At 36.4% G+C, this 26,403-nt stretch overlaps 1 protein-coding gene across 1 annotated transcript in view; it reads right to left on the bottom strand.

Annotated features, from left to right (window-relative positions):
* pcdh15a (protocadherin-related 15a) overlaps positions 1–26,403 on the bottom strand; it is a 185,766-nt gene that overhangs the window by 135,384 nt on the left and 23,979 nt on the right. Inside the window, exons 3-4 of the mRNA XM_060872456.1 lie at positions 11,878–11,892; positions 10,812–10,877 (exon numbers count right to left, since the gene is read on the bottom strand). Of these exons, the coding sequence (XP_060728439.1) occupies positions 10,812–10,877; positions 11,878–11,892 (81 nt within the window). The remainder of the gene's footprint in view (positions 1–10,811; positions 10,878–11,877; positions 11,893–26,403) is intronic.

Genomic DNA, 26,403 nt, shown 5'->3' with positions numbered 1-26,403 from the left:
TTATGCTTAAGTATTTATAAATTAAATATCTGTAAATAATCTGATTTTAAGGCTTAAAAGTTTTGTAGAGGCAAAGAGTACCACCTCTAGCTGTTTACTTTGATTTATTGGGTAGAGTATGTGCTTATATATAACAGTGAAGCTCTGCTCCAGCTCTGTCCTTTAGCTAAGCTTTAAATAATAGCTGTGTGTGTGTGTGTGTGTGTGTGTGTGTGTATGTGTGTGTTGCTTAAGAATGCATTATATTCTTGAACTTCATTTTGGAAGCTAATATCAGAACTATGGTTATTTTCACATATTCATTCTATCTTCATTCAGGTGTCACAGATGATTAATGAAATTAGATCATGATGATGAAGCAAAAGCAACTTAGATCAAAAATCAATTTTAATCACTCGGTATGAAAAACCATATCTACCCCATGGCTAAACCATCCTTATGAACCTGCTAACAATTTCCCCTTTGAAAGCCAGAGTAAAATTAACATAATGAATGGAGAAGGCTTAGGATTTAAAGCTTGAACAAGTTGGCATTAATGCTTAAAATGTGTATTAATCAAACTCGTCTAGTCTGTGAAAAATCACGCAAATTGTACATTACATGTCATGCCGTGTATTATTTATCTATGGGAGATGTGTTTTGTGGATTTACTGCTGTTTATGAGGCAGGTTTTGCCATTTGTTTGTGGAAGACAGTTTTAATTTGGAGAAGCAGCTCAAATGGAGGATAGATGTAGTGAAAGATGAGTGGGGTCAGACAAAAGAAGTGAAGCTTTTAACAGCTCATCTATCTCATATAAATGTAAATGAAAACAGGCCAAGAGCAGGCTAGATTAAACCACTATCAGCAAACACTCACATCTAATTAGGACTAGTCCATTTTTCTAAAAACTGAATTATCATTTCATTCCTATACAATGTGAGATTAAAAACATATACTTTAACAAATATGCAAATAAATAAATAAATAAGCACCTGAAAACAGCTCCTAACTCTTATCTATACAGCAAATAGGTCTCATAGGGTTAGGGTTAGATGCCAAAATAGCAAAAATACATGAAGTATATAGTTTTAAAACGAAAAAAATAAAAAATAAAAATTCATAATCCTCTTTCACAGTCATTGCTTGAGCTGCAGGTGATGTTGAGGTTGAGTATGAACAAGAATCTTTGTATAATGTCCACAAGGAAACTCTTTAAACAGCCCAGAGGCTATTACAGTTAACAGAGCTGACATAAATACACAGTAATGATGAACATCAACAAAACCAGAGAAAAGAAATGCTCTTAAAGGCGAAGGAGTGTTTTTTGTTGTTGTTGTTGTTGTTGTTGTTGTTTTAGGCAGGGATTAATCTATCAGATGGTGTGGAACAGAGGATGCATACACACTTTGAGAAATGAAGGAGCAGCAGCTGCCGAGTGCTTTGAGTGGGCAAGGGCTGGAATTGCTTCGATCTAATCCAGAAAAGTGGCAGGTGCTTGAGAATAATCCTACTTTCAACACATTCTCTAATTACATCTTTCTCTCACTTACTTTCTCTCTCTCTCTCTCTCCCTCTCTCTCTCTCCCTCTCTCTCTCTCTCCCTCTCTCCTTGACACATGCATGCATGCAAACACTTTGTTTAACAGAATTGTGGTTGAGTTTGGCTGTAAGAGTGGAACATGATACAGGTTTAGTATGCAATAAACTTTGTATCTGTGCTAAACACACTATCACATTTTACACATAAAAATGAAACAAAAGGACATTTACATTTGAGTTCTATCACCTAATGTTTGTAACTTAATCATATCATTCAGGCCTTCAAATTAGTTCATCTAACACAAACACATAACAAACAAGTAAATGTCTCACTGCCCAGCTAGAATTGCAGCTAGTAACTACGGTTACACACAAGACCAATTTGAAGATATAGACATCAGCCATCTTTACTCAGGAGAGCACAAGAGAAAGAGAGTTGGAGAAAATAAAAGGAGCGCACTACCCTGATAAATATTGTAAAAGATTTGGGGCATGCTACATGCTCTCTGACACACTTTGAGTTTTGAATCCTATTCTTCAGTAAAGATAAAGCCAGATTAGATCTCACTATAATTCTGTTAGGGATGGTGTTTGGCAGGTGTATACAGTTCAGAGAGGTTACTGAATCCGCCTAAAGCAGCACCTGACACACAATCGGGTACAGGATATGTATAATATGCAGAGTAGATAAATGTCTAACAAAACTTTTCAAGCACATGCTCAAACTGATTTTCCAATGAGGTCCTTATGGAAAACAAAATAGAAGAATCGTAGAAACTATACTGCGCAATCTATGTAATATTCAGAACCTATTTTATAATTTAAAATATACATGTGGATCCATAGATTTAAGACCCCACTGGAAAGCTGGATAATTTAATTTCAAATTTGGAACAGTATTTTTAGAATATAAAATAACAGAATTATCTAAACCCTTTTTTTAAATGTAAGCATAATTTTGTGATGTTGATTATGTCTTTTCCTTTCAATGGCTGCACATGTTCAGATGTTTTAGGGCTTACACAGACTTGTGGAGTCTATGTCTTCTCAAGTGCACATCAGTAACACAAAACACATACATACCAAACGTCCTGCATGCCTTCTTTTCTCTGACTCACGAGTCACTGAAGCAAAAACATTTTAGCGTCTAGGGCCTACATCCAGCACTCAGGCCAGTGGGGTAAGTCCCCTCAACTCTTTGTCTGCTTTGGTGGCCACAACAGTGGTAAACATATGACCAAGCATTGTCTCTCTCACTGGGTTATAGCTGCCATCACACAGCCCTACGAGGTGTACTGAATGGCTTTGCCTCTGGATATCAGGGTCCACTCCACTAGAAGTGTAGTATAGTCTAATGCCATAGCCAGAGGCATCCTTCTGCATGATGTTTGTGCTATGGCAGGCTGGTCCTCTCAACACACATTCCTTAGGTTGTACAGTTTAATTTAGCTTAATCCCTGGGTCTCAGGTCCTGTGATCTGGTCCCATCTGCACCAAGTGCCAATTCACACGGCCCTGCGGGGCAGGCACCTTTCCTCGTGTGGCCGCATTAGTATTGGCATTCCCATAGTGTCAAGCCATAACACAGCATTCAGTTCTCTCGAAAGAGAACATGAGGTTCTCCAAGAAAGGAACAAGATGCCTTGCTTGCCACTCATAAGGCATGCCTGATGTCTTCCTTCAGACAATTAGAATCCGGAAATATGTGACACAGATGCCCTTTTACAGTCTTGCTGATGCGCACTGCTACATCACCTGACCCCTTTCAGACAAATAAAATTGGCAGGTGTTTACACAGTCTTAAGCTCTCTGAGCTGCAAGGGCATTCCCATAGCATCAAGGCATGACGCAGCACCTCATATCTTTCTCAGGGATCCGAGTTACATATGTAGCCTGAGACAGGTTTTCTCTGTCCAGTCCAACTGAGAGTTTATCTTCATAAGTTTTTCTGCCAAAGTACTATTTTGGTTTCAGGAATTGTAATGTTTGGTATCAGTATCAAATTTCTGGCTTTATTAAACTTGGAAAAACGCAAAATAGCATCATTTTTACTAGCAGTCTCAGACTTTTGGACCCTAATGCTTGTTTATATAATATATCAGATTCCTGCATTCCATTTAAAAAAAATCATCAATAAAAATTATTGCTGTGGTAAGGAAATGGTTTGGACAGCAGTATTTTATTTTTTTTTTTAACAAATATGTTAACGTATACCTGATTTGCTTTTATGCCTTGTCTATCTACTTGTTATACCTGGAAGGAAGATGACATGCTACATGATCTTGTATTATTTTTGCTCTATTTTGCATACAATATTTTTCATGAAATACCTGTTTTTAAATGACATTAATGTTTATAGTTATCAGATCCGTCAGTGACTCAAATTATTTTGCTGTCTAACTTATTAAACTTGTAGAGACATAAACAAGGTGTTTTAAGCTCAGTACCAGTACATAAATATGTATATACAGTAATATATGTTTCATCTATTATAATTAAGCCTCATATGAAAAGTGGAAATAATTTGTACATTGTAAAATATTTTTATTGTATACTGTGAAAACATTGCATAATCCACTATATTGGGTGGTAAAATACTAGGAGCCTTCATTTTATTTATTTATTTATTTATTTTAAATGGTAAGCAGGAAAAGGTGTCAAATTTGTATTTGATTAAACTTTAATTCCAGCTTCAAGGTGTAAATGCAAAGCAGAAGTGCTCCCTGTCTCTCCACAGGAAAACGAATTGCGTAGCCAGAGCAAAGCTGAGTTTGTCGCTCCTCATTTATATTCATCCGACTAACTGTGTGGTGATACGGTTAGGTTTGCTATTTTAAAATTGCCTTCTGAAGATGTAAAATTAAGTAAGGATGTAATGATTTAATGTCAGAGTGTACCTGCTGAACCAATTTTAAAGTGTCACACTGTGCATCCATGCACACACCACATTAAATAAAGGCTTCCGTGTTTTTTCATGTCATTTTGCCTGCATGTGTGGGAGGTAGCAGTATTTGAATAATGCCTTTTTATTTATTTATTTATTCATTTATTTATTTTTTAAGAAGGGTATTTAATACGGACTTTCTTATCTTTTCTAATCTTATCCCTCTGCTCCTCTTTGTGCTTGTCCTCCATCTTCAACTTAAAACATGTTAACTTTCTGCTCAAGTCCTGGCCCAATCACAACAAACACAGACTTCTATTTTGTCTACGGCTGCAAGATTTGGATGTGCTCTTCTCCTGTGCCAGGCTGTGGAACGTGATCTGGCCTTTACTTAAGGCACTTTTAATCAGCTGTGGTTGCCATGGCAACCCCTCCCTCCAACATGACTCTATGGCTATTTCTCATCAGCTTATCTGATAGCTCCTCATCAACACAGTGAGATAGCGATGTCTGTGCCTTCACGAGTGAACACTTAGACTAGGGATAAGTTTATATTTTTGCATATGTAGTTTTAAAGTATTAAGAAACTGAGAAACACATTATCTGTTTAGTGGTAATATCTAACAGAGATCACAAGAGTCATGTGCATAACATGGTTGCAGGAAAAAGGCTGTGTGGCTATTTGGAGTATGAGTGTTTGCTTTATACACTCTCAGGGTAAATGACGTAAAATCTGTTCAGTGGTTTATGGTATCAGATTCCATTTTGAGCAAAAAACATCTAAATTTAATAAGGAAAAATAAAACACAGGACCACAGTAGTATATCATTCTCACGTCCAACATGTCATGTTAGTAAAATGCTTTCCATGTCTGTTCAAAACTGAGCCTTGTCACATCTCATACAGTGATTTGTCTTATCAGTTGATCTTTGAAAGGTAAGTGAGATGTGATAGGGTCAAATTTGTGTTTGATTAAACTTTAATTACAGCTGCAAGGCATAAAAACCCAATGGCTTAGCTAGTGCAATGCTTTTTTTTGCTCCTCATCTGTATTCAGCCAAATAACTACGTAGCAGTATGATAAGAGGACCATTAACATAGCTAGTTAAACATTCTGTGAGTAACTCACCACTTCGTGAGGATATAAACATGAAATGTTTGAATGCTGATGAGTTTAAAGTGTCTCATTATACATCCATGCAAACACACAGAATGTTTAGTGCCATTAGTTTGTGTACATTTTGGGATTTGAATATTTTAATATTATTCCAAAAAAAACAAATATTTCCAACAAATATTTCTAAGACCCAGTGAATAATGTTAGAGTGAAAACATCGCTATTGTAATCAACAGGAAAAACACACACACTGCCATTGTACACTGATTGATAATGTTGTGGTCTTCTAATAGCATTATAGCACAAGCCAAATGTAAATAATCCAGTAATCGCCATGCAACTTAGCTAACATTATCTTTACTAAGTAAACTGTTTGCATAAACTTTAGATGCCAACTGTAAATTCACTTTGCCCTGAAAACAGCTTCAACAAGTTCAGCCCCTTTCTTACTAGAGGGCAAACCGCAAACCACAAAAGATAAACCATTAGCTGTCTGTGTGCATTCACACAAGACCAAAGTTCTGCATTTTCAAAAATAGTGGCATGTTATCAGAAAACTTTAGCCGATATAGGTGTTTAATATGAATGCTAGTGAAACAATTCCATAAGTATCTAATCCTCTGCATTGAAATGAGAAAAGTAGTTTAGCTACTTTACTCATAAACACTACACATTTCAACTTAATGTTTTCATCTATCAGTTAGATAACAATTAAAAACATCATAAAATGGTTTCATCTGTTAGAACATACTTGACTTAAAAAGAAGTACATTTTAAAAAGCATTGTAGTTAAACTGATTTTTGATTCACTAGAGAATAACGCTCTGTGATGATTTACACATGTATGAGAAGATGAGTGTGTCAGAGGGTGAGAGATCGGGCCAGTTTCTGAACTCCATTCACTCAGACTTCAGCATGTAATTTATCTGTCTTCTATTGTCTGTAAGGTGGATTCTTCATACAACCACTCACTTTAGAATTCAAGTGCTTTACTGTGTTTTCACCAATTCAGCCAACCAATTTATTGGTAAATTTATCAATTGTAAGTGAGTAATTAAATTGGAAAAATGTTTGGATGCTATTGAATTTGGCACATTTCCACAAATAGAACTTCCTTAAAGTGCTAAATGTTCCTATTTTTCCAGGAACATTATTAGCTCTCTTTTCAGTGTACTGAATTGGAGTTTGGGGACTGAAGGCTGAATGAACAATTTACAGTATAATACAAGATGTAATGTTTCCCAACATTAATGCTACTGTGACAGACTCGCTAGCCGTCTTCCCTCCCACCCACATGAGGGAGCGCTCCCTGAAATTTTGACCACTTCTTGTTCACACGTTCTCCTCCGGTGTCAAGAATTTAACATGATGCCACCATCCCTTCCACTCAAAGTATTGATCAGTGTTCTTGCTGACCCTGTTTCTGTTTCTTGGTTTTTCTCGTTCTTGGATTGTGATTCAAATTGTTTACCACGCTGACTGCTATTTCTGTTTATTTTTATTTTTTTTTGCCTTTCTGGACTCTGATATTTGACTGATGACTTGAATTATTTGCTGTGTGTTTAACTTAATAAACCCTGCACATGGATTTAACTTCGTTCTCTCCTGATACTGCGTAAAAGCTACCAGAGGCAGAGAGATTAATTTTATATAATATTTTACTTCATACTTTTTTAAAAATGAATCTGACATAATCTAAATCTAAAATAAATCTTTCACCAATGTACTCAAGGTCTATAAGTGTCCAGTTGTCTTTATTCAAAATTTCTAAGATTAAAGTAGTATAATTGAATATTTAATGAACCCTCTGATCAAACAAAGCTAAAAATTAAAGCTGGTGATTGTAGGATTTGGGCATTAGAAGCACTCTGGGAGAAAAATACAATTGTTATCTACAGACACAAGAGAATTTCATAATGTTGACTGTGCTGCACCATTCTCTAATATGAAGACTAATAAAATGTAGTTTGGAACAGGGGGGCACGGTGACTTGTTTGGGTCCACAACGGGTGTTATGGATGCATAAAGTGCACTTTATAGGAAACATTGTGGAAGAAGGTCACAATTTTACAGACAATATAATGAAAGCAGTATAATGACAATATAATGAATCATCATTGATCAGACAGAATAGTCTATAGTTAAAAACCTTTGCCTAAGTATCTACATATGATGTTTCAGGCATAGATTAATGTATGTTTATGACTGCTGAGTGATACCAATAATTTAGGGCTGTTTCCGAAATGTCAATGACCTGTGATGACTAAATGAGGTGCCTCAGATTTACCTGAGCAAATTCAACAGACTGCACCTCAGAAGACAACCAAAAATAAAACAACAATCACGTGTATATACAGTAAAGTAAATCTGAAACACAGCTTATAATTAACAGCGGGACAAACGTTTCAGATAAAGTTAATTTCTACCTTGTTTCAAGGTTTGCTTCAGCAAACCAAGCAGTCGACAATAATACTAGACTCTGGCTATCAGGCCCTGTCTGGCACCTGCAACCTTTGGGCTAATGAACTTTCCCTATCACTGCTAAGTCACCACTTACCCAGAACATGTGCAGTCAGAGAGCTGGGTTGAATAGCTTTTTGTGAAATACACCAACTCCCATGATACTACAATTTGTCAAAATCTGCAATAGAAAAACTGGCAACATGCATTCAGCAGCTTGGATAACAACCAAAATAAAAACAAAACCGCATGCAGTCAAAACAAATCTGTCTGGAAACATACACACAGATGGAGGATTTGTAACATAAGTCTTTCTGGATGGTGGTGCATCCAAAAAGAATGAAGTACAGCCAGCAAACCCAAGATGACAGAGACAACGAAAAAGACAGCTGTCTCTTGAACTAATGTCCATGTCTTCTTTTATTTCCTGCCAAAGCTGACCTGTAGGGCAATACTGAGTCTTTAAATGCCCTTATCTTGAAGCCCCAGAGCACTCCACATACACGATTCACTGAAGTAAAACCTACATGGAAGCACTCTGAATGCCCCTGCTCTCCATTCCACCTTTATCACATAAGGTAAATAAATTCCTTATTTCCAGACCGAAAGTGGAATCAACACGTTGTTACATATACTGTATAGACACATGCACAAAAGCAGCAATACTAATAGCAATACCAAACACTGTGAAGTGAAGTATTGGAAATGGATAAGAACAAGTGTTTTATTGCTAATATCCTTTGAACCACAAGAGTGACGAAACCTGTTCAAATTCTAAAGCAAAACTCATCAAAGAAACAAACAGCAATCGAGACTGAGCAAATCAAACTCATTAAACTCATCTGCCAGAATAATACATCTCTCAGCAGTCATTTGCTCAGTGTTATTGAAGCCTTCCTGTGCCAGCAAACATGCTTTTTTTTACTTCAAGTCTTCTACCCAGCGATGACCAATATATCTTCAAGAACGGATAATGAAAGAGGAAAAAATGTGCAAGAAGCTGAAGCCAGCAACTGTCACATGGCGACAAAAAGACAGTGGTGTCAAACGCATGGCTGGGTCTGGTGCTGTCCTGGCAGGCATTATGAGTGTATTATGCAGTGTAGCAGTGCCTACTCAGATCAATTTATGTGTTAATAGGCCCCAGTGTGCTGTCACAACAACAAAACAACATCTGCAATCTTAGAAACAATACACACTCAATCCACTCACAGAAACGCACTGCCAATCATCACACAGGGCCACGGCAAGAGACAACAAGTTGCTGAGCTCTCTGATAACGATCTCTACTGTGATGGCTAATATAGTAGTGAGTTTGTGACTGTATAGACGAATTTGTCAAAGCCAATATATTCAGCTGAGTCAATTCAAGTTCAACATTTCAGCAGAAATCCAGGCTGGAATGAACATCAGGCTTATTGAGTTCTTCTACAACCTGTCATTCAAGGGTTATCTTTTTTTTTTTAACCATATTACAATCCAACAAAGTACTAACAAAAGTGTCCTATGACATGTTTCTGTTTTATAAGTATTTACACCCTTTTGGCAGATCTTTTTAATCTGGCCAACTGTTTTTTTCTTCACCAGGGAAAGAAATGTTCTGTCATTTATCGCAGAGTTCATAATTGTTAGTGTTTTAGATATTTTTTAAAGAATGTACTGAACAGTTTATTTGTCCACACATAGCCATACCTTGCTATCTCATTTATGGTTTGTTTTGATGTTTAAGCTTATTGATTGCTTGCTTCACTGACATATCAGCTGTATGGACTGCACAGACCTACACCATATACACACTCTTCCAATATACTGTATATCCATCAAACTGTTTACATGCTGTTTTGCACACTGTTTTTGCTCTTTGCACATGCTGTCTCACATTTCAGTCGACTGCTGTTTTGCACAATACTTTACAATATCTCATGTAACTGCTGCTATAATACTGTGTTCATTTCAGTATTTCTGCACACACAATATTGTTTGAACATACAGTATTTACACTGGTCAGTGCTGTTTTGGTGTATTGTCTTTTGTGTATTGTATTATGTGTATTGTCTTGTATTTTCTGTTTGCACTGTATTTTGTCCTGCACTGTCTTGTTTGTCTTGTTTGTGTTGTCTTGCACTGCTTGCACCAGGTTGCACACAGATGCACTTTATGTGGCTAGGACTACTTACTAAGTCCTTAGCTTTGTCTTTGTTTTATGTAGCTTCATGATCCTGGAGAAACGTTGTCTCATTTCACTGTGTACTGCAACAGCTATATATGCAACAGGTTGAAATGAGAATAAAAGCTTCTTGACTTGACTTGACAGTGACAGCTCTAAAGATGTCACACTGAGATTCAGTTGAGCAATAGATTCCAAATGCAAATGTCACAATTGAAATCAACCGTAGACCTTTTATCTGCTTATTAAAACACGCCTGGACATATGACAGCTGAACAGCCAATTGTCCAATTACTTTTACTCATTTAAAACAGGATATGAACAAAACACCACATAATATAATATATAAAAGTGCTATAATTAATACACCATTTAACTGATTTGAATGTAAGTACCGAATAATTCAACTTGAAAGTCTAATTTTCTTTATTTATTATTAATTCCGGCATACTTTATTCAACAACTAAAATAATGATAACGTGGCTAATGACCAAATAATAATGGACCTGACTGTATTTACATATTGACCCCTGACAGGCTTAGATATTTATCAGGTGAGCACTACCAATTTAGCAAACAAATCACTAATGTAAAATCAGCATGATTTGAAGGTAACAAGCATATACACCACAATGGAACCAAAGAAAATGGTAGGTACCTACCATTTGGACTCTCTTCATCAATTGTCACAATGGTGGCAGGCGGTCCAGCTCGATATAACTTACACTCTGTGTGAAAAAAGGATAAACACAGAATTAAAACCACTCTGGTTTACTATTTCAATTTCATACAAGAAGGTGATGTGGTTTTCACATAGTGATAAAACTGAATACTGTTGTAAGGTACTGAATAACTACATTCTCAAAAGTATGTGGACACATGACCATCACACCCTTATGTGATTCTTCCACATAAAACTGCCACAAAATTATGTTGTGTGTGTTTCAGTTAATGATTTCAGCTTCACCAGAATTAAAAAAACCCAAGCATGTCCAGCATGATGATGCCCCTGTGCACATAGCAAGGTGCATAAAGCTTGGTTTTACCTGAACAGAGCCCTGATCTTAACCAATACAGGGTTCAATTTATTCTCAAACATAACTTGTGTTCTTCTGGGAATTAACTGGAGAATACTCAGGCCTTCTTGCCCAACATCTGTGCCTAACCTTACTAATGGCCTTGTGACTGAATGGACAAATTGCCATATCCCAAAATCAAAAGAAAAAAAACTTCACAGAAGAGTGAATGTTGCTATAGCAGTAAAGGGTGGAACCAACTTGACAACCAACTCAATACCCACTGGTTTATATAAGAACGTTTAGTAAGCACATCTGGTTGTGATGGTCAGGTGTTGAAATACTTTTGGCCATACAGTACATGAACAAATATATTGAATAATGCAATTTTGATATGACTTTTAATGTATAGGTTTTATTCTTTTTTTTAAGTACATCCCATTAATGCATGAGAAATGCCTGCCAAAACAGCATCTACTAAAGAACACTAGAAACCGCAAGCCCCAGTCTTCTTTACTTCAGGTCAGAAAAAAGCAAAATCTATGTTGGATTTCCAGTTTACATTTATGCTTTGCAATTTTTAGCTTCGATATATATATTTGCTGGACTGCTAAAAATATCATAAAAATACACACTGGAACAGAACCATAGAAGATTATTTTGCAACAGAGGAGAAAAAAGAAAGTGATAAAGAGAATGAGTAACACCTTACCATCATAATGCCAGTCTATGTCAGAGACAGGGTTAGTTTCAGCAGCAGGATGAAAAGACAGAAAAGGAAAAGAGAAGAATGAGAAGCTTGCAAAGATGTCTGAGATTATAAAGATCCATAGGCCATAAGGAAAACATGTATTTCTGTGTAACAGTGGAGAAAAAAACATGAACGATTGAAGCTGCTTATGAGCAGTCACAATTATGGGCTGCAATTTTTAGGGTGTGATATTTTTAGTATGATGCAACCGAACACAAAGGAGGAATTCTATCTTAATTAGAGAAGAAGACAATGACATCACACAGACAGACAGGCACACATACATGCACACACACACACACACACACACACACACACACACACACACACACACACACACACACACACACACACACACACACACACACACACACACACACACACACACACACACACACACACACGAGATAAGGTTTCCCTGTTTGCATGAGACACAACAAACATCTGTTGCCAGGTGAGAAGGAGAAGATCATTTTCACATTAAATATGGAACATCACAGTTGTGTCACCTTAGCACTGAGCAGGACACTGTCACAAAACACAATAATGCACATTTATGAACAACATTCACTCCTAAACCTGGAACAGGATAAAGTAGTTAGTGAATGAATGAATGAATGAATGAATGAATGAATGAATGAGTTTATTAAATTATGTTTAAAAACTATTAAAAACCAGTATTTCCGTCATCTGTATATTGTATTAAATGGTAATTTTCAATATTGTCAACGCTTCATCATACTTTTCGGAGGAGTGCTGCAAGTTACATGCTACTATAAAGAAAAAAAACTCAGAGGATTTAAAAAAAGGATTTATTTTATACATCCATTCATTCTGACACTTAATTAACTGCATAGCATTTGTTCCATTACATGTATTCTGACAAGGTATTAATATGCATTATCCTCAGCACTGCAGAATTTTCAGATCTGAAAGTATGGACTCCTTTTCTACAACAACAGGTCTGTAGTTTTTAATTTAAGTTTATAAGTTTATAAGTTTATAAATTTATAAATATAAAATTATAAATATTAAAGTTTATAATAATGTCCCCGTTTTAATATGCTATCGTTTCTATAGCAACAGCTCGTTCACAGGAGACAGTCCACAAAAAATAAAGACTAAAAACAAAATTGATCAAAACGGTATGTTGTTATTTAACAAAGAATAAAGTATAGCTGTTGATGTGAAGCTTTCAGTAAGGAGATATTTGTTTATTATAGCAGCCACGAGTGTCAAGAGAGAATAAAAAAAGAGGCTGTTAACAAACTACTGTTTGTAGCTGCTATACACTGATCAGCTATAACATTAAACCCACTGTCAGGTGACGTGAATAACACTGATTATTTGATTAAAATAGCATCTGTCTAGGGGAAGGATAAATTAGACAGCAAGTGAATTTAGTCTCAAAATTGATGTGCTGCAAGTGGGAAAAATGAGCAAGTGTTGATCCCTGAGAAACTCTGATAGGGACCGATTAGTGATAGCTAGATGACTGGGTCAGAGTAACTCTTATTAAGTGTTTCTGGTAATGGATAGTATCTACCAAACATGGTCCAAGAAAGAACAACCATTTGAACAGACAACAGGGTCATGGGTAGCCCAGACTCACTGACATGGATAATGAGCCCTGTTACACTGCAAAAATGGATCAGAAATGGTTTAGGAACAATACAAAGAGTTCAAGGAGTTGACTCAGCCTCCACATTTACCAGATCTCAACCTGATCAAGCATCTGTGGGATGTGCAAGACAAACAGGTCTGATCCATGAAGGCCACATCTCACAACTGACAAGAGTTAACGGATCCAACGTCTTTAGAGGTCTTGTGAAGTCCATGTGTTAATGGGTGTAAGTGAGTGATAACAGGAACTACCTTGTCTACCATAATATTACAATTAACTCTAAATGCTTAAAAATGTGAGATGTTATTCATTAATAAATGAACATCGCTGGCAAATATCTTTGACGAGAAGAGTAACTGTAAATGGCCCAACAGCATGCTAAATCTGTCCATTTGCTTAGTACTCAAAATATAATCTAATCAAACAAAGACTAAAAACACTGTGGGACTGTCTGGGTTTGTTCTGTGATTTATTTATGTATGACTATTTAAAAAAATATACACATGAACAAACCATTCCTGCTGTTAGTACAGTAAGTCTCCATCTGCTAAGAGAAGTAAAACTATGCTGCTTTGAAAGAGTGAAATCCTTTGTAGGATCTAAGATACTTTACACACATCAAACATCATCCCTAATCTGTAAGATGCTTGCTATGGTAGTGTTAAGTAAGCATGTGCATCTAAATGAGCTTAATTTCCCTTTTAAAGAGAAATGCCTTCAACTGGGCATGTCGTTTAGAGATGCATAAGTGACATATGAAGATGTGGTAGAAGATGAAAAAGGAAAGGAAAAGTGGGAAGTGGCACACGGATTACAGACCTCCAGCTGTGAACAGGCAGAGAGAGCAGAAAGATACAGCAGCTGCTCACATGTGTGTTCATATTCACAAGCAGAGCTGAAAAAGCACTGAGGATCACAAAAACGTCCCAGTACATGAATACATGCAGAGACTGACACACTCACTCTCTGTTTTTTCTTCTTACACACACACACACACACACACACACACAGCTCTGACAAGAATAAATAAGAAACCAGAAAGATTATTCAGTCCATCTAGAGGGTTATGATACATGATGCAATGACTTCTTAAACATACCAAGCATGCACACACACATACACGAACACACAGCATGAGACACATTCATCAGCTTTACGTTCCCTGTTCCTAGTGATGTAACAGTTGTCATGATATATGTGGATTTATGTGGGTTACAAAGTTCTAAACATCGTATGTAGCACACAAACACACACACACCAGTAGATACGCACACCCACACTGACCCCCTAGTGCAAAGCAGCTTATGGTTTGATCCACTTATCTGTAAGTCCAAAGCTAATCCTGAAATGCTAAAAGCTAAAGAATGAGGGCTGGAATTAGGGTGGCTAGAGAGACAGAGGGACCAAACTCAACCCTAAAGCCTAAAACAATTCTCTTTGTGCAGTGATGGGGAAATGGCAGCACATGCTTGTGGAGAAAGGTCTGAGGCCAGCTAGAAGGGAACGATTAGTATACTGTAGTAGAATTTCACAATAGGTTTGTCAGCTCCAAAAAAAAAACAACCCAAGAGTCCATCAAGGAGAGGAGACCTCAGAGTGTAAAATGTGGAGAGTAAAGTGAGAGACAAGGACAGGCACGAAAGAGGAACAAAGAGCTCCCATATGTGTAAAAGACAGGCTTTCAGAGGATATACAGAAACTCTATAGAGAATCAGTCAGAAACATCCAATGGAGAGAGGAAAGCATCAGATCAAACAGGCTTGCTTTAACTCTCTAAGTAAACTAAGTGTCATTTTGAAGGCATCAGCAGCTGACGTAACCTGCTGAAACTTTCAGCAAGTTTCCTGGCTTTCTAATGTCCACTGTCTAAGAAGAGTTTATGCCATTAATTTGTATTGTAGGGGCATTTTCTCTGATGAGAAAAGGGTGATGATGTGATCTGGCAGTGTCTGGCCCTTAGCGGCCTGTACCATTTTGTTTTTTTACTATTTGTGTTTGCATACTTGTTCCCTGAGCAAAGCGAGACCCATGAACCTGAGCTGTAAATTTTCCAGTGTGCTTCATCTGACTATCACTGTCTATTCCTATGTTACAACTACAGTATAATAGCATTTTTAGTGGTTGCAACTTATGGGATCCAAGATGAAAGGCTAAAAATTTACAATCTATAAAATAAACAAAATGTGTCAAGCCTAAAGCAGTTTAACTCAGTAGTCAGTCTCATTTCTCATGAGCACAATTACTACTACTGCAAACACACAAGGTTAGTTTAGGGGGTTGGGAGGTTTCTCCATAAGAATAATATAATGGCTTTCAGAAGATCAACTTGTATCTATAGTTAGTGCTTTTCGGTTGTAGACTGGAGAAGACTGTGAACGGGGGCAAACTATAAAAGTACAAAAGAGGAACTATAAAAGGCCTGAATTTGTAGATCAGAAATATACAAATATTAAGATATCAATTAATAGCATTGTATATCTTATTTAGCTTAGTTTGTGTCTTTGTGTTTCTTGATAAAGAACGATGAAAGAGGATTGGCATCTTTCCTTTTCTATATACTGTATACTCTCTCTGTCTATAGACTAGTGTTAATTTCGTCAGACGAGACGAGACGAAATATGTTCGTCAACAACCTTTTTTTTCATGACTAAGACGAGACAATGACAAGACTGCACCACTGTCCAAAAACGCTGACTAAGACTAAATTAACATGCATTATTGTTGACGAAAAAAGATGAGACGAAAATGTTTTGTATAAAATAAAAACTAAGATAAAATCTCTCTTCATTTTCGCCTACAATTGTCTCTGCTTTTTCATCAGCTGTTACGCCTTTAAAATATTCACAACGAGGTCGCGGCTTCGCGCTGTTGTTCAAGTTACAGGTCCGTGAAGCGGATCCCGCTTATTATATTGCTACCTACCAAATAAATCAATAATTTGACACAAAATGATGATTTAAAAAGGAGTTTATTGATTTAAAAACGATTGTATTGCTTCCTCTAAAGAAAATAGTGCGCTCCGTCTCTACAGTTAGAATCCTGTGTGTCCATGGCAACGCTGTTTTTCATGGCAACGGTGTGTTATAGTTCGCAGCGGTCTGTTATCAAGAAATAAAATAGTGTGTGTGTGTAGAAAGAATTCGTCCACACGCTGCTCAAAAAAATAAATAAATAAATAAATAAAAATCCTGAGCGCAAGTCCACCCCTGGTCTAGGCGGCTTTTTGTGTTAAATTATATTTCCTGTCGCTGCGCAGGCTCTTTTATTGTACATGACAGCTTATGTCCCGATGACCGGTCTTTGCATTACGATTAAAAGCAGTATCAATAAAGTAAAAAATGTGATGTGCAGTCAAGTTCGAGTGTATGCACTGTTTAAACGAGTGTTCTAAACTTCTCACTGATACTTTTGTGATTCACGGAGTTTTGACAAGTTTTATAGCCTTGATATTGTTTCTTATTCAAAAGTGGTGACAGAAAAAACTCAGCACCCCCAACGTGAAACCTCTTCCCACACCTCTGTCACAATCACATTCATAATCAGATTTAATAATTAGGCTTAAAAACAAATGTATATGTAAGGGAATCAAGTTTAACAATTACATGTAATATTGCTCCAAATATCATCAATAATGGTGTGTGCAATACCATGTATAACTTGCATTAAGTTGGTAATTTACATATATATATATATACACACACCTACAGTTTTGATCTTAGGCTTTTCATTAAGTTATTTATTTCCACTATATCATTTGTGTTCCTGATATTGCATTTAATGAGGCCTCGTTGTATTTATTCTTACAATAGATTCCAGATGTGGTCAAGCTACAATTTTTTGACTAAAACTAGACTAAAATTAAAAGACTTTTAGTCGACTAAAACTTGACTAAGATACCTTGAGTTTTCTTTTGACTAAAACTAGACTAAAATGACGAGACTTTTAGTCGACTAAAACTAAGACTAACAAAAAAGATATGTGAATGACTAAATATGACTAAAACTACTGTAACAAGGACATTTGGCACAAGACTAAGACTAAGACTGAATTAAAAATAGGTGACGAAATTAACACTACTATAGACACTGCAAAAATCAGATGTTCAAAGACAAGTGAAGAATGTAATCATCAATTACTATACTGAGCAATTACCAGATTAAATGATTGTGCTTGATAACGGCGGTTTTAACTAGGATACCATCCCTTCAAACAAGTCTAATCCTTCTTGTTACTAACTTCTCTTGCTGAGATACCCTTAAAATACACTTCGACAAGAAAGCTTCTGAGAAAAAAACTATTTTAGACGTTTAACCTTGCTGTGACCTTGACCCTGTTTGGATATATTCTGAAATACATTAAACATGAAGCCATAAAAATAAATCACTGAAATGTGCAGATAATAATCATGCCAATAGAGCACATGGAACTGAACTGAATAAAATAATACAGAGAGAGAGAGAGAGAGAGAGAGAGAGAGAGAGAGAGAGAGAGAGAGAGATACTGGCTTGATTTATATGGAATGAAAATGATGGGAGACCAGCCTAATCTGTCTCGTCACCATGGTAACGAGGGGACAGGGAGGACGATCCTCATCCTCTTTTCACTGTAGGTCACCGATGATCTACCCTACAAATACATCTTTCTATACACACACACACACATACACACACACACACACACAGACTTTGCAGGTACAAATGTGTCAATAAAAACTTTGGTGTTAATAAAGATATTTTATTTGTACTTGGGATAGTGGAGTGTTATTTAGGTATCAATTAACTAATTAATTCATTACTCACAATTTTTCAACTTATTCAGTGACTGGAGAAATAATTGATGTGATATTGGGTCTGATTTTGCGTATAGCCTATGTGTATTTATATTTTAAATACTCCACATGAACTATGTGCCAGTTTACCACTTTTGTGCTAATCCTTGTAAGATACGGTACTTTTGTAGTGTGTTGTTATGCAATATGCAAAATGCATAATGTAAAGCATCATTCCTGCTACACTGCTTCTCTAATCACTCAAGGAAGTGCACTGTAATTAGCTGAGATTTGCATTTATTTAAAGAACAGTGTATCATCTTGTGAGGTGCACAGCATGCCCAGAACACACCAGTGCGCACAATGCTCAGCTTGCTGCTCATGCTTCACTTCTCAATGTACTAAATTCGTATAGGTGTTTAGAAGAATGGAATGCTATGAGTGCTATGAGTTTTTTCTCTAACCATGCCGAATCATGCTGGTTTCATTCTCGCACACCTGGGTTTGTGACTCCTTTTCTGGTCTTAAATACATGTAGCCAAGCTCACATAAATATAAAAAATAAGTGTTAGTTAACTGACTAAAGTATTCCTGCAAGCATGTAGGACATAATTTTCACATTATGTCACATTAAACTACATCATGCTAAATCACATTGGGGCAGGGAGTACACACTCAGAAAATAATTACACATAAAACAATAAAAATAGTAATCATTTAATTAAAATGAATAAATAAAGAATTATTTACAAATATCATATCTTTCGGTAAGTGGCGTTTTCAAAGCATGTCTTGCTATTTCTACTACCTTTTAGTATCAGTAGTACCTTCACTACTCAGGTCAGGATCCACAAATGGCTGTACTCTAATAACGCAAGGGTCAGTACTCCTGTGTCTATCTCATCAAAAACACATCAACCTGGTACTGCATCTGTTTCCATATATTCGAATTCTGATATGTAGAAAAGCAACATGGGAATTCAGAAGAAGAATGTGAATGGGGTTAATGCCTTAGGATCATGTTTGTCAACCCCCAGCTATAAGAATTGCCTCTATGTCACAAAGAAGAGTTTGTGTAAACTTTCATCATCAAGGATGTGCGCGATGTGGAATAGAACAAAGACCTTGTCTTGCCTTATGAATTTGCCTTTTTTCCACATTCCACCATGGTGTGAAGATACTGGGGAATTAAAGCTCCTCTGAATTTCTTTCTGAAGCATGGCCTTTTCAATTTTATCACAGTTCTAGGCTGAAAGTGACTCAGTCAGTGTCCAGTGTGTGATCTCTACATGCCCTGCGCTACGTGACCTGCTTTGTTAAGACTGTTCCTCAATCTTACCTCTAACACGTCGGCAGATCACACATCTGGATTTAACTTTCAAGCTACAGAGTTGGCATTTATGAGCCCTATCTTTTCCTGAGATGTGACAGGACATGATTTCTGCCACTGTGAACTTTCATCACTGCTTGATAAAATATAAATGTATCTTCATTTTTCTTCCTGTTCTCTATTCTCTGTGTGTGGAAAGTGGGTTATACTCTCTGTATTTCCAAACAGTTGGCATTTAATTACAGATGAAAGGTAATTTTTTTTAACTAGTATGTCCGTGGCTGACAGAAATGTCCACTACAATGTTGTATCTTCATTTCTCTATGTTCAGACAGATAGCAGCAAAACTTCATATTAAACTGAAAAGTGAGTGGCGTTTATTTTAATTAATTATTAAATGTTTGATCTGGTAACATATTTCATATATACTGTAGATAAAGTAAAGATATTGTCTCATATGCTGTGTGTTCCTTTGGTCAGCCTGTGAAGTACTGTACATTTGTGTGATTTACAGATAAACCAAATCCAGTCAGGTCAAATATTAACTCAAATGTTAAGACAGCATAGACTTCTCTTTTTATCTGAACCAGCTGCTTTGCTCTGTAGTTCTTACAATAGGTAATTGTGTTGAGGTTAAAACTGCTTCTATTTTTATGGATTGAGTGACTGAAAGTTGCTTCTTATATTAAATACCATGACACTGCCTTCTTTCAGTTGATCCAACTTGAAAAGCAATTAAGGAGCTGTCTTTTTGGGATTTCTAATCTCTCCGATTACAGCACCATATACTGTGGTGTTTATTTTGAGTTCAGGGTCATTCAAATGGAGTGGGAGGGAATTTACATTTACATTATAATCCATTCTTTTTCTGTTTTCCATAGAAACATTGGGTCATGGCACCATTACTTGCATTTCATACATGTATTAACACTAGCCTCTCTTGCTGCCATAGTAGCTGAATTCAACTTTGCTCCAATATATCAACACTGTTACTGTATTTTCTCTTTTAACAGCAAACTTGTCGAGCAAAATGTACCAAATCTAGTGTTCTTGTCTGCAAACTACAGCCTGGCTGTCAGACCAGAAGGTTGAAGGCTTTAGCTCCAACTCCTTTCTCAGCATTTTCTCAACTCTAACAGCTATATCAGCAGCAGCAAGTTCTAACTGTCACTTGTAGGGTTTTTTACTCTGATGTCTGTTTGAGGTTGTATGCCAGTGTAGGTGGTACCAATTGTGCCACTTCGTGGACTTCAAGTTTTGCACATTTTTACACATGGACTATTTTTCCATCTACAAAACTCCTAAAGAAGTAATCTGGCTGGTAAATAGATAAGATACAGTAACCCAAGTGCAAGGGCAGTCTGGCCATCTGGAGCACTGGGACATTTCGTGGTGGCCTGGCGGTTGTTCTAGCCAGCTTGACATGTGACAGGCTGATGAATCAATGACGGACCTCTCAAAATCTAGGATATATATACGTGTGAGTGCGTGTCTAATATTTATATATATATATATATATATATATATATATATATATATATATATATATATATATATATATATATATATATATGCACACGGTAATATTTTCACATTCTTCCTTGCAAAAACATTCTAGAGCCATCAAATGTTGAGTGCATCTTTCTTCATGTCACCCCACTGATTTTTAATTGGAATCTGGTCTAGGCTCTGGCTCAATTGTCCTTTGTTGCTTTGTTGAAGCCACACAAATTCCTTTTCATCTTCTTCTTTCTAGCATACATCAGATGAGGAATATTCTAAGCTACTTGTGATTTCCTCTTTCATTAAAGTTTTGGCTAAAGAAAAACAGTCCCCAAGCCCCCGTGCTACTTTATGGGCATGGGGTTTTTGTAGTTATGTGCTATTTTTTGTGCTGTTTTGGAATAATGGTCAAAAGTTCAACCACAGTCCCACATTTATTACATGGTTTAGGTAATATTTCTTGAAAAAAATGTATATTTTGGCTTCTCTACTCCATAGTCCAAATATGTGAAGAAAACAAGAGGTTGTTTCCACATGTAGGAAGCCACCAGTACTTTCCATTCTAGGTGAATGTTCTGGACGGTTTTCTCTATGAAAAAATGTTTGACCGGAAAAAATGTTTGACCGGACTTCCTGTTTTTAATAATGTCAGTGTTGATCGCAATGTGCCATGTTGTGCCATTTGATGATTGTCTTCACTGTTGAGCTGAGCATTTGGCCAAAAATACAATAACAATATTTTTTTATCTGTTATCTTAATAATTAGCATGAGAGAGAATTTAATTATTATTTATGGCATTTGGTAGACACTGTGACAGTTTTTAGCAAGTATCCATCTAAAAAAAATGCAGGTTGAATAAATCAATAGTTCATTTGATTTAATGTATTACAAATATCTAAAAAAAAATACAAATATACAGTCCACAAAATATTATACAAAGCTGCATGGAAAAGCCTTCTTTCATAACTGTTCTTTATACTTGGCTTTATACCTTTAGTTAGGACATTATGTTTTGCTACTTTCAGTGAGGAATAATAATGGGCAGCCCAGCCCTTTGGCAGCCCTTCCTGTTTTGAGTTTATTCACTATTATGATCTATTCTCAATGCTGTGAAGACTTAGCGTATTTGTATGAAGTTAGTACCAGTATGAACAGTATTATATTTTTTAATACAGGACAATCCTGTATTATAATGAACAGGTGGTAATCGAACTTACAGCTTTTGTTATCTGCTATTTTGCAAAAAAATGGCTCATTCTACTCTACTGCTTAATGGCTGGCTAACAACACTTGAATAAAATTTTACACTCCATGTGTATTCTACTGGGTGGTAGAATTTAAACTGTGGGAAAAAATGGTAGTGTTTACAGACTTGTCAGAAATAGACAGTAGCATATTTTGCATTTTTGGTTATATGTACTTTGTGAGTATGCAATCCATTGTGCAGCGTGATTGGCTGTTATGTTTGTTTTCTGCCTGCCTCCATTCACTAGTTTGGCAAAGAAAAAATAAAAAACAACAGTTTATCAAGCTTCAGCATATCATTATTGAGAAAAAAACCTTATGATACAAATCAAGAAAAAAATATTTTAGAACTCTTACCTGACCTTTCATCGCTGAGATCCGTTCATGTTTTGAAAGCTTTTTTTGGGCCATGTTTTTTGCAGTTGGATGCCACCAAGATCAATACAATCCTACACAAATAGCTGAACTTTATTTAGGTTAATCAGAATCACTTCCTTGGTAACGTGTATACTAGTTGAGTTTGACAACTCAAGTACTTAACATGAGTTTGAATGTGATTGGTTGATTCTGAACACAATATTCTGAACACTTATACAACCCCTTTCAATAATCCCCTTCTTTCTCCTTTCTCGTTTTTAGGGGGGGCTTTCTCCAGTAAATGTAAAGTTCAGTCATGTTTTTTCACATTTACATTGTTTGTCACAGAATCTGCTATTTTAACATAACTGTGTATACTTTTTATGTCAGAGGTATGTATACCTTAAAGCTACACACACACAAACCAAAGCATGCAGCAAACTCTCTTTTGTATCAAGGCAGACATTGCTTATGATTCAAAACACATTAAATAAATCACCGGAATGACTGGTCAAGCACTGGATTTTAATAACTCTAAGGTCCAACCTTCAGACATGGAAAGCTAGAAATGTTTCATTTTGCTATTTTATTCCCACTCTAACTCAAAGCTCTTTTGCAATATACACAATATAATCAAATGTATGTAGACACCTGACCATCAGACCTACTCAACAATGTGTTTATCTGCTGTAGAATTAAGGACTCCTCTTCATCAGATCAATGGGGCTTAGCTCATGTATTCTCCAGCATAACAATGTCCCTGCGCACAAACTGAGGCCCACAACATGGTTTGCCATGATTCTAGTGGAAGAATTCAAGTGGCATGCACTGAGTCCTGATCTCAACCCCACTGAACATCTTTGGGATGATCTGAAACATTGACTGCACACAAGGCCTCCTTATCTGACAACAACGTCCAAACTTACTAATGCTGTTGGGGCACAAATCCCCGCAGCCACGTTCCAAAAGCTCATGAAAGCATTCTCAGAAGAGTGGAGGTTATTAACAACAAAGGGGGACTGAAACTATGGGATGGTCAACAAGTAGATATGGCTACTTGGCTATGTGACTGGTCAACATGTGCAATATAGTGTATATGCTAAGAATAATGTAAACACTGATATAAAATTTTACTTATTATACTTTTGGAATCTTTGACATTAACAGTTTACTGGGATTCTAATCCACCACTGGAATGGAAATCGACTTACTGGTCTGTTTGAATCAGTATAAACAAATTTATTATTTTATAGCCACATTTATATAGTCTGATATAAAATTATTCAGAACACTGTTGGATGTGAGAAGTTTTTATCTCAGTTCTGTTAACCTTACACAAGATTTTAGTAGTTTAACACCTTGAAAATTTAGATGCTTATGAACAAGCACTTGGGGCATGTCAGAGATGCGAAATTTATTTGATATCACAATTCACTTTAAAGACAAAAACATTTGAATGAAATAAACTAACCGCATTTTTTGTTTTGTTTTTTTTTGTTTTTTGCAACTTTTCTCTGCATATATTGTCCCTCGTAGGTTATATAAAACCAGAAATAGTTACAAAATGCATGTCTACATTCATATACTGTAGGTCACTAACTACCACTGTGGAGTGTGGACAAAGAAATTCAATGCTAAACACTATGGTAAAACTGGCATATGGTAAAAAGAGTCAATCAATCGAAAATGGAAACATAAGGCACCTATTCAGGTAATGCTTATTATTATAAAAACATAGTATCAAGACACCGCCATATTGTATAATATCAAATTAGAATTTTGTGTGTCATTACACTCTAATCCGTTAGGTGTTCTGTGTACTCAGTTCATTCAATTCCCCTTTCAATCTCAGGAGACGATTTTCTGCTACCTGTCTTTTGTAAGCCATAATTGGGTCATCCCTCCTGAAGGGTAAGTTTAGACTCTAAGGTCCATCAGTAATATTGATTCGTCTTCATTCTTCATGAACATTTCGTCTTCAACTGACATTTGGTCATCCTATGACCTTTATTAAAATCTTTATTTTGTTGTTATATCAACAATGTTTCCACCTTTGAGACAGAGATTCTCTCTGCAGTAACACAATGAAAGATATTCTACTTTTGCCTTAGAGGATTATTGACAACCCATTCGCATTAGGTTTTCACACAATATGGCCCATCTTCCCTGTCTTTTCTCAAGTCATGAATCAGAGCAGTAGGTTGGTTTTATTCATCATAATTGTGAAAAGAAATATGCAGAACTGGATCAATAAATGCTTGGATGTTTCTGGTTTTACTATTTTTTTTTAATGTATGCCTTTACTGACCAAACGATAGTGATTAATCTGCATAGTTTTGAGTGTTCCCAGACCCAGAATGGTCAGCCGCATTCACGACCATCTGTGCGCTGTTCATACAGTAGATTGCTCTGATGTTTGCACTGATGTGTAACACTCTGGGATGTGGTTTATTGCATGCTCTGCAGGTAAGATGCCTTATGTTCTTTGTTCACACGACTGATTTTTGTCGTGTATCCAGATTCTGTTCCGTCTTAGGAATTATCATCTTCTTGTGTAACTGTTTGTTGATTTGTCAGGAGCCAATGAAGAGCAGATATGTTCTGTACATTTTTGGAGGTTAGCAACATTGCAACAACCTCTATAAAACAAGGCAAATTCTTGTGAAGCCATTGAATTCTCTGATTTGATCATATATGAGGTGAGAACTTTCTCCAGACATTTAAAATGACCAAAATAAGTGCTATTTTATTCATTTAATAGTCTCTGTGCTGACAGCTTTTGACAAGATCTTGAGCTTTTCCCTTGAGCTACTATATGATACTGTGTAATCTGTCATGGTGACTGTCACTTTTACTTTCAATCATTTGCTAAAATGGATGAAAATAAAGGATTTGTATGCTAGAATGTTAGCATGTTAGAATGTGAGAAAAAAAGGTGGGAAAAAAAATCACTGCTCAATAAGAATATTGTTTTAAAAGCCTTTAAATATTTTAAATATTGTCTTTAATTTTCTAAAGACCTGTCCTGTTCCTGCAGTATCCTTGGTTGAGCTCGAATTCCCTCCCCTGACTGAGCTTTGTACAGGGAGTCTGTGCAAAACTCTCAAAAGGTCTGCAACACAGTATGTTCCGCTGTTGCAGACCATGTGGCAGAACAATCCTGCTGGGTTCAACAGAAGACAAATTTCCTTAAACAGACCAGGAAACTGTATATGGACCCCCACTTCTGGCGGCACAATTTGTGTGTGTGCAAATTTTGTGCTAAACTGCATTTTTCCAGATATTTATTATCCATGGTATTTGTTCTCTTTGGCATTGCTGTTCCCAGCAGTTCATTTAGTAGCTGCTTTTGGCTGCTAATACAATTTCTAAAATTTGTCTTCTTCCTGAGAAGTTCCTTATTTTGCTTGTGTAAATGTTCTTTGTGTTTACTGCACAACATGCTTTTGCTTTTAAAACAGTGGCTTTGGTTAGAAAACTGCCCTCTGTGTCTGCATGCTCATGGGAGCAGGAACTGTAGATGATGCACTAGAGCATGTGCATGCACAATCTATGAAATCTGCTCGACCTTTTTCTTCTTACAGAAGTAATTACTGAGATTTCATTTTGAGGGACATTTTTGGAATCAGAAAAAGTTAATATGAGCATGGTTGGATGGG

Source organism: Tachysurus vachellii, chromosome 6 (assembly GCF_030014155.1).
Source record: "Tachysurus vachellii isolate PV-2020 chromosome 6, HZAU_Pvac_v1, whole genome shotgun sequence".
In the NCBI taxonomy this organism is placed as follows: Eukaryota; Metazoa; Chordata; class Actinopteri; order Siluriformes; family Bagridae; genus Tachysurus; species Tachysurus vachellii.
This window is presented reverse-complemented; position numbering and strand designations above follow the sequence as displayed.